This window comes from Xenopus laevis, chromosome 6L (genome assembly GCF_017654675.1).
Source record: "Xenopus laevis strain J_2021 chromosome 6L, Xenopus_laevis_v10.1, whole genome shotgun sequence".
NCBI lineage: Eukaryota > Metazoa > Chordata > Amphibia > Anura > Pipidae > Xenopus > Xenopus laevis.
Window position 1 is genome coordinate 39675845 of NC_054381.1, and position 14334 is coordinate 39690178.

Consider the following 14334-nt stretch of genomic DNA (forward strand, 5'->3'; position numbering starts at 1 on the left):
TAATTCCAATTGAAAAAAATCTAGTACAGGTATGAGTAACTCTAAAATAACTGGACTTGCTGAGTAATCATTAGAGATGTTTCACTACTCATCCGAGCAGCTTCTTCAGTTCAACTTCAGTTGAACTGAAGAAGCTGCTCGGACGAATAGTGAAACGTCTTCAATGATTACTCAGCAAGTCCAGTTGTTTTAGAATTACTTATACTAGATATACTGTACCATGACCTGGATGAATGAAAATCTTCATAGCCAATTGAAAAGTGGCTTATAATAAGCCATTCTATAAAATACTAAAGGTATATCTTAAAGGAACAGTAACAACAACAAATGGTGTTTTTAAGTAATACAAAATATAATGCAATGTTGCCCTGTACTGGTAAAACTGCTGTATTTACTTTAGAAACACTACTATTGTTTATATAAATAAGCTGCTGTGTAGCAATGGGGGCAGCCATTCAAAGGAGAAAAGGCTCAGGTCCCACACCAGATAACAGATAAGCTATGTAGAACATAATGGTGTTATCCGTTATCCACTATTTAACCTGTGCCATATGACCTTTTTTCAATTTCTGCCATTGCTATAAAGAAGCTAGTTTATATGAACTATAGTAGTGTTTCTTAAGCAAACAGATCCGTTTTACCAGTGAGTGCAACAGTACATGATATTTTCATTACTTTAAATCCCTTTAAAGGAAAACTATACCCCCTAAACAATGTAGGTCTCTATAGAAAGATATTGCATAAAACAGCTCATATGTAAAATCCTGCTTCATGTAAATAAACCATTTTCATAATACCGGTAATATACTTTTCTAGTAGTATGTGCCATTGGGTAATCATAAATAGAAAATTGCCATTTTAAAAAATAAGGGCCGCCCCCTGGTAGTATTCACTGTACTCACAAACATACCAACAAACTATACATGTTAGGTCACATGAGCCAATTAACAGACAGAGTTGTGTCTTTTGCCTCCACACTTCTTCCTGTTACAGTTAGAGTTGAAGTATTTCTGGTCAGGTGATCTCTGAGACAGCACAGAGACCATCACGAAATGGTGGCTCAAGGCAAGAGATGTAAAAGGGAAATATTTACTTAAATATATGTTCCAGTTTGGTAAGATTCTTTAATATGCCACTTAATATGATATGAACTATCTGTTGCTTAAGTGTTCATTTTGGGGGTATAGTTTTCCTTTAATTTTTTGAAGTTACTGTTCCTTTAAAGGTAAAATACCCCTTCAATGGGGAAGAAAAATAGTCGTATTAGAAGGGCGGTATTTTTTTCCAAAAACAGTGGCAACTCTGAGGAATGGTAAAGAAGGGAGACACTGGACTGGAGTGGTCTAAAAGGAGCTTGTTGCAAAATCACTACTATTCTATTAACACTAAAATATATACAGAATATACTTATTATATAAAGGGCAAGGGTAGCCTAACGTCTTTAGTTTCCACTACAATAAATTATTTTCTGATGTTACGAGTACCAAGAGTTGTGCGTTCAAATTGGAAGGAGCTGACTGCACTTTGATAAGTCACATTTGGGGTGAATGAGTGAAATATTATCAAAAGGTGAAACTTTGGTTTAGCCACATTAAAGAAAAAAAAGTATTTATATATTTCCATTGATTTAGTTCCCACTTCAGAAAGGGTGGTTTCTGAGCTGTCAGCAGAAAGGGCCTGGTGCTGTAACTGGTAAATGTCACCGACTATAGGTTAAACCTGACGTGGCATCATGTCTGTGGTTGTATGGGGGGGGTGGAATTTTTTTGTAGTTATTTTTTTACATTTTGCACTGTACAAAGCCTCACCTTTAAAGTGTCAGCATGGTGAACCCTGTGCTCACATAATATAAGAAATGTCCATTGTCTATGTGGGGAGTCACAGGACAAAATCACTATAATTTTTCCTGAATAGTCTAGTAAAGTTCAGAGAAGCCTATCGGCCAGGCCTTTTTAGTTAGAGTACTTTCTTATGCACCCAAAGGCTTGCTGCATCCTCCAAAATGTTTTGTATTTATACCTTGTTATTATCCTTATTACTTCGAATTATTGCATGTGGCTTGATATTTCTCTTACGCTCCCTTGAAAATCTAGTAAGCTACTATATACATTTTGGGGAGATCATCATGGGTGCTGGGCTACTTGCATTGAGGTTAGTCTTTTACCAAATAAAAAATAATTTTCATTTGTTCACTCATTGGGTTTATGTGTTTTTAAATTATTGCATATTCCCACTGATTTACTCAGTACAGTTGCAGCTGGCAAGGCTCTATTTACATACCAGCGCACAGTTTTAAGTGCTTCCAATCCATACTTCTATTTAAAATAAAATAAAAAGAGGCACAAGAATTAAAGGGAACACCCTTTCCTCAGGTGCACATTTCTCTCCTCCACACCCAAACATTAACCTAAAGTTCACCATTATGCACTAATTGTGTTTGGACTCTGCCCCGTTAAAAACAGAGGTTTCTTCTGTTCACTGGCATCATATTTCCTATCCAAATACCTGACTAGTCATTTTCCAATTTAGGTTTGTATTCCTATCCCTTATAATCAAGAACAGTAGGTTCAGGAGCTCTCAGTGAGTTTCCCCTCATTTAGGCGTCAAAGCAGTTTTCTATTGCTGGAATGTTTCAGAATCATAAGTAATTCTTTGTCTCTGTTACCAGCTGCCCGAACAAACTGCTACAGATATCTATTATGTGCCATTCAACTATATGTATTTATTCAGCCTATTTCTATGCAGCGTAGTTACAGCTGGGGCTCTTTTATAATGACCTGCCTATAACAGAAGAGATAATGCAGTATGTTTAAATTAAAACCAGGCGGCACCATTATACTATCTCATTACCTGGCAATGGTCTGACTCTATGAGCCATGCTGTCTGCAACACAGAGCATGGCAGGATCATCAAAGGACAGAGGTGAAAAATATTATTTTTTAATAATGTGAATTATTTAGTTCAAATAGAGTCTATGGGAGTTGGCCTTACCGTAATTCTGAGCTTTTTGGATAATGGAATCTCATGCCTGTACCAGTAGGTGACAGTCAGTTGAATGTAGGTGCAAGAAGTAAAGAATGACACCTGCTCAAATTATATAAATATTGTATGTTGATAAAACGCTACTTAGATCTCATAAAAGTTGTTTGGTAAAGTTCCTTTCTATCAATTCATGTTTCAATTTCTACACATTTTACATAACTTATGCTAATGACTAATTTTCATTAAAACCATGTATAAATCTTTAGTGGCTTTGTTGATTTACATGGATCACAGTCTTAATTGTGGGCATATAGAAGGCATTGATGCCCAAGATGATGATGGATTTCAGGAGATGTGAACTTCCTTTTGCTTAAAAGCTGCCAAATGTTCAGTGCCTGTGGTTCTACAAAAACATTAAAGTTTGGTTCACTCACTTATGTGGAAATATCTCTCAGTGATGCACTTATTCTGAGCAAATTGGTTGGTCATCTAAAGCAGTAAAAGTTTGCCAGGTCACAGAAATATGAGGCCATAGTTTGTTACATCAGCTGGTACCCAAGAAAGTGATGCATTCGGTGAAGAAGTGGGTCTTCTGGGAGTTACATGATGCTACATTCACATGTGCTCATTTGATCACATGTAGTTCAGACCCAATAATATATTTAAAGGAGAGTTCAACCCCTTCGGCGCTAAAATCCCTCCCCCTGTATTTTCCCTCCTCCCCCCGACCTACCCCCCCCGGGCAAATGCCCCTAACTTGTTACTGACCCCTCAGTGCAGTTCCTCTCCTGTTGAATTCACGGCAGCCATGTTCACCCGTGCGCTCTTCTTCCTGTATTCGCCAGCATTTGGTGTCGCATGCACAGTAGAGGGATTTACCGGTAAGGATCTACTGCGCATGCGCCTGAAAGTCACAAAGTTTTAGATTTCTTTTCAACCCGCTGACACTTCAGAACTTCTGTGTTGCTTCAGTGACACTGGGCTGGGGGCGGAACGATCCTTTCATAGACTGAAGTTCTGTTTTCATTTTTAATTAGCCTATGGAATGATTGCACCGCCCCCAGCCCAGCGTCACTGAAACTGCACAGAAAATCGTTTAGCGGTGTTGGAGGGTCGGGTTAATGCAGGTTCCCGGGGCTGGGGGCGGCTTTGAGGGGAACTATTATGGGTGCAGCACATGCTTGATACTGACACGTTCCTATGATTTTTATAGGAAAGTGTCGGTATGGCTTTATTCACCTCCCAGTCTCTCATTCAAAACAATCACCTGAATGCTAGGGTAAATTGGTCTCAAACTACCAGAAATTCCAAACTGTTTCTGAAAAAAAAGCTCAGTTATTCAATAACTATTCAAAAATGAAAACTAACTACAAATTGCCTCAGTATATCGACAGTCTACATCATACTAACATTTAAGATGAACTAAACCTTTAAAATGTTTCAGGTAAGTATAGCTGACCGTTTTGCTAAAAGTCTGTGTTAGTTTTTGCCAATTTAGCAGTGTAAGAGTTAACTGGAATGTCTGGCTGTCTATTTGTGACATGCTTGAAAATAAACAAAAAAGGTCATATTTCTGAGCCTGGTTCAAGTGGAAAATCTGTTCAGTGAAACAATATTTCAAATTGTAAAGAAGGTGTGAATTCCTACATTCCAAAAATTATATGGTGACTGGTTTCCATTTGTTTTTCCACGTCAAACGTGTGCTAAAACACACTAAACCTTCCACCACAGTTTCATTGTTTTGCAGTGTTGCTAACAAACATACAGCAAGATACAGTATGCACGCCGGATAAGGGAAAGTACATGGAAGATAAACGATAATTAAAAATAGGGTTCATTTTACCCCTTAAATTTTTGTATGTATTTTTTGGGGCCCAATTATTAAACCTCGATTTTTTTCTGGTCGAGTTTTTTAGGTAAAAAAATTATTAGAGATTTATTATACCCCAAAGCTGCTAAAAATACTTTGCAATACATCTCAAACCTGTTGAGATTATGTAGAAGTCAATGGTAGATATCCTTGACATTGTTTCTTGACATTGTGATCTGCGCTGGATAATCTGATAAAATCTGAGTTTTCGTCCAATAAAATTTGCCGCAGCGTATTTCCGCTCTGAATTTTTCAAAAAAAATTTATTGATAAATGAGTTCAAATTGTGGAAGATAGTTTGATGGGGAAGGTAGTTCCAATGGAAATCCGTGGAAGAGGCTGAGCTGTTTTTTTTTTTTAATTTCAAAAAAAATATTTACAGCCCCCCCCCCCCCAAACCCTGCCGCCCTAGGCACAGGCTCGGTACACCTCGGTTGCCTTAATATAAATATGGCCCTGCCCTTGGTGTTATGAGTATTCAAACGCTCATTACAACAGACATTAGCCCTGTGCTAAAGGGGTGGTCCATAGTGATGTGCAGGCCGACCCGATACCCGCGTTTTGGGCGAGTTTGGGTCAACCTCGCACTGCTCCTTGCAGGTTGATCTCTTCTCCTGCTCTCCCCGCCCGCCACCTTCAAATGCCGGCATCCGACTTCCGGGTTCCGGTTTTATAGTCTTGCGTTTGCTCGCCCCTCCCCTTTTGTGACATCATTGTGACGTCAACGGTGGGCGGGTCGGCGCGGGTCTATAAAAGGACCCTGGAAGAGCGGGCGGGCGCGGGCTGCAGCAGGTTAGGGTCGGGTGCGGGTCAGGAAAACCCTGACCCGCACATCATTAGTGGTCCACCTTTAAGTCAGCCTTTAGTATGTAATTGAATGGCTAATTCTAAGCAAATGGCCTTTGTTTTTTCCTCTTTTTTTTATAGTTTTTGAACTATTTACCATCTTTTGATTCTTTTTTGCTTTCATCAAAAAATCAAATGATCTGTAAGGCTACATATGTATTGTTATTGATACTTTTCATTACTCATCTTTCTATTCAGGCCCTCAACTATTCATTTTGTAGTCTCTTATTTAAATCAGTGGTTTCTAGGGTAAATTGGACCCTAGCGATCAGATTGTTGAAATTGCAGACTGGAGAGTTGCTAAGTAAAAAGTTAAATAACTCAAAAACCAAATATAAAAACCAATTGCAAATAGTCTCAAACTATTGCTCTCTACACCATACGAAAAGTTAATTTAAAGGTAAACAAGCTTTTTAAAAAAGGAGACTATATAAAGATGATATTCTAGGGAATATACACTACAGACACCTTTATTATTTGTTACCTCTTCAGTGTAATGCAGAAAAACCCTGTGAGCCTTGTAAAGACCATAAAGGTGTGTATATAATAATGTATAAGTACGGAGCTAAATTATTAATAGGGGCACTACAGCTTTAGGTCTCATTGCAGATAACAACTAGTAAAAACCCACACAACATCACACATTTTGCCCTCAGTTGTCAGGTGAAATCACATGGGCTGGTTTTTGCACATGAGCCCCCTTAACAATAGTGTTAGTGGTGATGGTGGGTGGTTTGGGGGAGAATTTGATGCTGAGAGTCATCCTGTGTACTAAAGGCCTTATACCAGACTGGACAAACATTTTCCTTTGTTACTGTATGAGCCTGTAAATGCTGTATTTGTCTCACACTATAAGAAAGCTGTGTTCAGTCTAGTGAGAGTAAACAGCACAAATTATATTTATATCTTTTTTTACAGTGGAAAACAGGTGTTCTTCTTCCAGTGCAACGACATGTGTGAAATGCCTTGCCCAGGGGCCAGAATGCGGATGGTGTACTCAAGAGGTGAGCGTCTTGTTTGATTTTCCCATGTGCTGTTTGCTGTAATTCTGACATGTTGTTACCCTTTGTCTGATGATTTTCTTTAGAACCCTTTGAGCAGATTTTCAGTCTTGTGGCCCTGTATAAGTTGCTGAACCATACTCTAAGCATGCCTTAAAAACCTTGAAAGGAGTTGTTCTTTACCAACACCTGCTTAAATCTGGTGTACTGACATGTATGTCCTCCAGGCCTGGACTGACAATCTGTGGCTTCTGGCAAATGCCAGAGGGGCTGCTATAAGTTGCCATAGAAAGTCAGTATTTAGTGGGCTGGTGGGGGCTGTTTTGGCCTCTGTGTACCTGAAATGCCATTTTATTTCTCAGTCCGGACCTGATACCCTGTATTGTAATACTGGAGTAGCAATTAGCTAAGAGTCCACTGGAGGGGAATGGGGAAGTGTAAGCAGGCTGACCGATTTTATTCTGATCCAGATTAAATAGGTGTGTATTAATAGCAATACTAGAGGAGCAGACACAAGGGTGGTTACACTAACCTGTTTCTTCACATTTGTGTAGTTTTTAAAGATTAATATGATGTGGGGTGCACACAGGTCATATATAATTAAGAACACCCCACTGCATCTATGGGACCCTTCCCTTAATGTTAAAACATAATATATGTATACCCTTGTAAATGGCATGTCCCCCACTTTACATTCTAAATCCTGTGCCTGTACTGTGATGGGTTTCTACTATGCACTGTTTAGTTTGTGGTGAGACAACTTGCACATATTTCCAGCCAATCAACTCCATTTTTAGGACAGCCGTCTTCTTGGCCAATATTTTATTTTAAAGGGGTGGTTCACTTTTAAGTTAACTTATAGTATGTTATAGAATAACTAAGCAATGTTTCAATTAGCCTTCATTTTTTCTTTTTTATAGTTCTTGCATCATTTGCCTTCTACTTCTGACTCTTTCCAGCCTTCAAATGGGGTTCACTGACCCCATCTATAAACAAATGCTACAAGTGTATTTTATTGCTACTTTGTATTACTCATCTTTCTATTCAGGCCCTCTCCTATTCATATTCCAGTCTCTTATTCAAATCAATGCATGGTTGCTAGGGTAATTTGGACCCTGGCAACCAGATTGCTGAAACTGCAAACTTCAGCAATCTGGTTTGATTTGTTTTTAGATAGGATCAGTCACCCCCATTTGAAAGAGTCAGAAGACGAGAAGGCAAATAATTCAAAAGCTACACAAATAAAATTCAGGCCATTTGAAAAGTTGCTTAGAATTAGCCATTCTATAACGTTCTAAAGGTAAACCACCCCTTTAAAGTTTAATAAACATAAAGTAGGGATGCACCGAATCCAGGATTCGTCCTTTTTCAGCAGGATTCAGATTCGGTCGAACCGAATCCTAATTTGCATATGCGTATGCAAATTAGGGGTGGGAGGGAAATCAGGTGACTTTTTGTCACAAAACAAGGAAGCAAAACATTTTTCCCCTTCCCACCCCTAATTTGCATATTCAAATTCGGATTTGGTTCGGTATTTGGACAAATTTTTCGCGAATAAAGTATACATATTACTTATCACTTGGAAATCAAATTGGAGAAACAGATTGGAATTGGAGAGGGTGTATAGTATGGGTAGATCAGAGGCATGACCAGAGTCCAGCAATGAAATTTAACCTTTCACTTGCCTGTCTAGCATAGAGCAAACTGGAATTGTACACCAGGCAAGTGGTTAGTTTTTGCTGGATTACATCCTTGGCAGAGTGCTGGGTATGCTGGTAGAGATGGAGTTCAACAGCAGTTACAGGGCAATAGACTGTACATGCCTAGATTTAGCGTGTACCAAAATGAATATGTTTACTCTCCGAGGAACAGGACAGACTGAATATCCTGCTCAGCATTCTCTTACTAGGAGATTATTTTAGCAAGTGAGTATGACACTGTTACGTTTTATCTTGAGTTCATTTCCATGTCATTTCCTGAGTCTTGTGGAAAAAGTGATGTTCTTTTTGTGTCATATGAAACCTCAAGGGTGTTTTTTGTCTGCTATCTTCTCATTTTAATATTCCTTTATAATCTCTTGCCATTCACTAGCAGTGAGCTAATGTTTTGGAACAGTTCTCTTTTTTTCAGACACTCTGCCTTAGCAGAGTTTTAATTTTAGTTACCAGGTTATGTAATTAACAGTGGCTATGTGAGCTAAATATAGTACACTGGGTAATCACTTCCTGCCTGGATTATTTTAGCTTCGGCCTGGGTATATGTTCACTTTCACATAAGTAGAGTTTATTTTAAGTCACAAAAGGGATTTTGGAAATTTTTATGAATCCAGTGTGCTGGTCAGATGCAATGGAAAAAAATAAATAAAGTGTCAAGCTTTTTTTTTTTAGCTATAAACACACACCTTTTCATCCTGGGCCTGCTCACCAGGGAGGGGGTTTGTTAATACAGAGGCTCCTTAGTGGACTGGTGATTTGTTTTAAAGGGGTTTTCCACCTTTAAGTTAACTTTTAGCATGACATAGAGAATGATATTCTGAGACAATTTGCAATTGGTTTTCATTTTTTATTATTTGTGCTTTTTGAGTTATTTAGCTTTTTATTCGGCAGCTCTCCAATTTGCAGTTTCACCAACCTGGTTGCTAGGGTCCAAAATACCCTACCAACCAGGCATTGATTTGAATGATAGACTGGAATATGAATAGAAGAGGGTCTGAAAGATGAATAATAAAAAGGAGCAATAACAATAAATGTGTAGCATTTGTTTTTTAGATGGGGTCAGTGACCCCCATTTGAAAGCTGGAATGAGTCAAAAGAACAAGGCAAATAATTAAAAAAACAGGGAACTTGCTTAATTTTGGCCGTTCTATAACATACTATAAGTTAACGTAAAGGTGAAACCCTTTCAGCAGCTCATATAAACCAGGAAGGTGGAATGGGACTTTTTTTTCCCCATTTAGTGAAAGAAATCCATTGAGCTTATGTTGAAAAGGGGGTTTATTGTAAGCTTGCCATATCACTTAAAAATTCAGGGACACTTCTAATAAATGCATGTTGCAGGCAGGCCCTGACTGGCAATCTGTGGGTTATGGCAAATGCCAGAGGGACTGCTATAAGGTGCCATAGAAAGTCAGTATTTAGTGGGCTGATGAGGGCTGTTTGGGCCTCTGTGTACCTGAAATGCCAGGGCCTATTTTAATTCTCAGTCCGGACCTGTTTGCAGGGATTTACTGATTCTGTTTAAATTAAATTGCAATTAGTGCAGCTATTCTAGCTGTGTTCTCTAGATGTGTCCCTGAATTTCCAAGTGATCTGGTAAAACTAGTATTTAACTTTTTCTGCAGATTTGGAGAGGAAAGGAAATAGTTATTCAATCAGTAATACAAATATTACACTTTCATCAAAACCCCATTATTTCAGTGGACTTCAGCAGACTAACGTTCAACAGTAAAATATCTTTGACTTCTTCTCACGCTTTGCACCGAAGCAGTGTTTGAATAAATGATTTCCATCGAAAGTATAGTTTCGTACGTAGGCAGTGGAAGAAGTCACGAAAATCTACAAATGTTACCCATTACAGTGAAACCTCAATTTTGCATCCCTTAATTTTAAAATTTCCCTCATTTTACATTCACACTTTTAGAAATATAGCCCTAAATAAATGAAGCATTCTGTATTTCTCTAACCTTTTTATATTTCTCTAACATTGTGACAGTAGAGTTTTACTATAAAAGACAAGGTACCAATTTGCTAGACACCCCCATTGACTCTGCTTGCTAACATGTGACCTTGCTGCTCCTCTTCCTTGACCCAGGGAAATTTTCATTAGGGTGCTGTTCTTCCATTTTCTTCTATCTGCACAGCACATGGTCAGTGTAGGCACAGAATAATAAAATCTGAAAAATAACTAGAAGAGGAATGCTGGTGCAGGGTCAGCAGTTAGAGTCTCTGTGGGTGTTTACATGGGGGAATGCCTAACAAATTTGGAGCCACTGGTAAATTTGGCTTTCCTTGACCTTTAAAGGAAATCTATACTCCCCAAAATGAACACTTGAACAGATAGTTTATATCAAACTAAGTGGCGTATTAAAGAATCTTTCCAAATGGGTATATATATTTAAGTAAATATTGTCCTTTCACATCTTTTCACTTCACCCACCATTTTGTGATGGTCTGTGTGCTGCCTCAGAGATCACCTGACCAGAAGTACTGCAACTCTAACTGTAACAGGAAGAAGTGTGGAAGCAAAATACAGAACTCTGTCTGTTTATTGGCTCATGTGACCTAACATGTATGGTTTGTTTGTGTGCACGGTGAATCGTAGGATCCCAGGGGGCTGCCCTTATTTTTTAAAATGGGAATTTTCTATTTTGGATTACCCAATGGCACATACTACTAAAAAAGTATATTATGAAAATGCTTTATTTACATGAAGCAGGGTTTTACATACTGTATCAACTGTTTTATCTTTTTATAGAGACCTACATTGTTTGTGGAGTATAGTTTTCCTTTTTTGACTCTAAGGCTTTCACAACCAGTTGCTGTCAGGCCTTCCATTTAAGGAAATGTATTTTCAACAGACTGGATACATGGAGACTTTATACATTCTAGCCAGTTAAGTTCATTAAAAGTAATAAAGACTCTTTTGCACCAGATGTGGTGAATAAAGTAATACAACGGAGAAAAAAATGCTGCATAATCATTCTATTAATGGGAAATTGCATCAAACTGATAGAGGTATTTTTTACAGCAGCTGTTTGTATTCCCTAGTGGCACTACAGTTTTTAGGTGGTTCCTGAGGTGTCTCCTGTTGTTGAATAGGGATTTATAGCAGAACACTGCATAAACAGAACATAAAAAAGCAAGCGTCTGATCCACATAGGCCCCTTATTGTACTTCCACAGCTGTTTATTTGATCACATAACAGTAGATGGTCAAATACTGAGCAGGTGTAGAATTTGCAAGCACTTTAGTGGGCTCCTAGCTGCACCTCTCCCCATATTGGTGTTTTTTTTTTTTTAATTTCTTTGTGTGTGTTTTTCTTCAGGGTATTGAATATTCCTTTATGAATTTAATTGATTCACAATTACCAGAACTCTTTATAACTTGTAGGGAAATGTTTATAAATGTGTGTAAAAGTAACCAGCAAAACAAAAAAGCTAAAGACAAAACCTTTAAAACCTTTATTGTACACCACTGTAGACCCGGCATAACACTGAAGCCTATGGGACACATTGAAGTGGAAAATAATTTCCAACGTAAAATATAGTGTACAAATTAGTGGCAAAAAAAGCCATTTTTGTTGCATTTCAATTGTGGCTCGGAGCATCCCTGCCAGAGAGTGAGTACAAAGAGTGAGTCTCTCATTCAAACCACTGCCTAATTTCTAGGGTAAATTGGACCCTAGCAACCAGATAGTGGATGAAATTCCACAATGGAGTTGTGTCGTGTGTAGCCTCTTTACCAGGTCTGCCCAAATGTTCACACTGCACAGGACACAACTCCTCCAAAGAAGTCTCCTTTGAAATTTTCCCTAAACAATGGCAATTATTGGATTGTTTGTGTAAATGAGGCAAGCCATATGGTGATAAGAGGAGAGTACTAAGGAGACTATGATGAATTTGGTTATTTAGGAATATTCAAGACCAGCACTGGTATATTACATACATCTCACTACAGTTGTTATGTTCTTTTTATAAGCATATTAAATAATTAATTATTTTAAACAGGATTTCCTGGCGGATTCCACAGAAAATGAAAGATGTGACACAGCTCCTAATTTAAAGTCTAAAGGGTGCAGACAAGATTCAATAGAATATCCTACAGCCCATGCTCAGCCTCTGAGTAGCAGGGACAGCAATAGTCAAGTCACACCAGCTGAAGTTTCAGTACACATTAGACCAGGTAAGTTGCAGGATAAAATTTTATGAACAGCTTTTTTTTTTTTAGATTTCTAAAATTGTCAATTGTCAAATTTCCAGTCCAAAGTTCTGCTGTTATTTAGTAAAGGTCTTGGCATCATGCTAGCATATACTTAATGGAATTAATGAAACCTCGGTAAATATATGTAAAAAGCAGAAATGCTTCAAATCCATCATTTTTGAATGTAAGGGGGTTGGTAACCTTTAAATTAACTTTTGGCATGATGTAGACAATTTGCACTTCCTTTTCATTTTTTATAATTTGTGGTTTTTGAGTTATTTAGCTTTTTATTCAGCAACTGTCCAGTTTGCAGTTCCACCAATCTGGTTGCTAGGGTTGAAAATACCCTACCAACCAGGCCCTGATTTGAATAAAAGACTGGAATAAGAATAGGAGAGGGCCTGCATAGAAAGATGAGTTATAAAAAGTAGCAATAACAATAGCTGTCAGAAGAAGAAGAAGGCAAATAATTGAAAAACTATAACAAATAAAAGATAAAGGCCAATTGAAAAGTTGCTTAGAATTAACAATCTATAACAGACTAAAAGTTAACTTAAAGGTGAACCACCTTTGGGTGAATTGCGTGTTCAAACGTGATCCTCTGTGAACAGAAATTGTCTTGAGATGTTTAGTCCTTTAAATTTGTGACCTGGGTTTGTGTTCAGCTGAACACTATGGATTTGGCCAAATCCGGCAAAGAGCACTAGGATTCATCCAAACTGAATCATGAATTTGATGCAGAATTAGATAATTATTATTATTAGATAATAAGCATTATTTTGGAATAAATTTAAGGAATAACATCCCCACCCTTCTACATCCAACTTCACTTCACTTTTTTTTCTGGTTCAGTTTTTCCACTTTGTTTTTGGACTAAATTGTATTTTTACATATTACAAAAGAGACTTTACAATATGTTATCTTTAATTAAAATGGAACTCACTTTTTGCTCTTTACATTCTTATTTACTGTGTAGATAATTCAAGAGTAACATGCCGTTACCTGCAGCCCCCGCTCAGCACAGAAATTGTTTCCATTGAAAAAGTTAAACTTGAATAGAACATTATTTTTGAGATGACTCATGGCGAATTCAGCACTATTTTGTTCACAGCAAGAAAAAAAGCCCAGATAGTTTGCAATTATACATGAACTCATTTTAACTAGATTTCTGTTGCGTGATGAATGTAATGTTTTTATTTCTGACTAGGTTTAAGACTCATTAAACAGCTATTTACATGAACTGCTGGCCATACTTCCTATGTTATTTTTTCTAGATTTTTATATATTTTCATTATTTTTTATAAAGAGTCATTATGTAGGCAGAGGCTACTTCTTTTTTAATTATACACAGGTTTAAAGGGGTGGTTCACTTTTAAGTTAACATTTAGTATGTTATAGAATAGCCAATTCTAAGCAACCTTTCTAAGCAACTTCATTATTTTATTTTTTTTAGTTTTTTAATTATTTGCCTTGGTCTTCTGTTTACAGTTTTCAAATGGGGGTCACTAACCCATCTAAAAACAAATACTCTGTAAGGCTACAAATGTATGTTTGCTATTTTTTATTATTCAGGCCCTCTCCTATTCATATTACAGTCTCTTATTCAAATCATTGCATAGTTGCTAGTGTCATTTGGACCCTAGCAACCAGACTGCTGAAACTGAAAACTGAAGAGCTGCTGAATAAAAAGCTAGATAACTCAAAAACCATATGAAAA

The 14334-nt window shown here is 37.5% G+C and overlaps 1 protein-coding gene across 1 annotated transcript in view; it reads left to right on the forward strand.

Annotated features, from left to right (window-relative positions):
• itgb8.L (integrin subunit beta 8 L homeolog) overlaps nucleotides 1–14334 on the forward strand; it is a 66810-nt gene that overhangs the window by 16595 nt on the left and 35881 nt on the right. The window contains exons 2-3 of the mRNA XM_018267372.2: nucleotides 6617–6702; nucleotides 12425–12599. Of these exons, the coding sequence (XP_018122861.1) occupies nucleotides 6617–6702; nucleotides 12425–12599 (261 nt within the window). The remainder of the gene's footprint in view (nucleotides 1–6616; nucleotides 6703–12424; nucleotides 12600–14334) is intronic.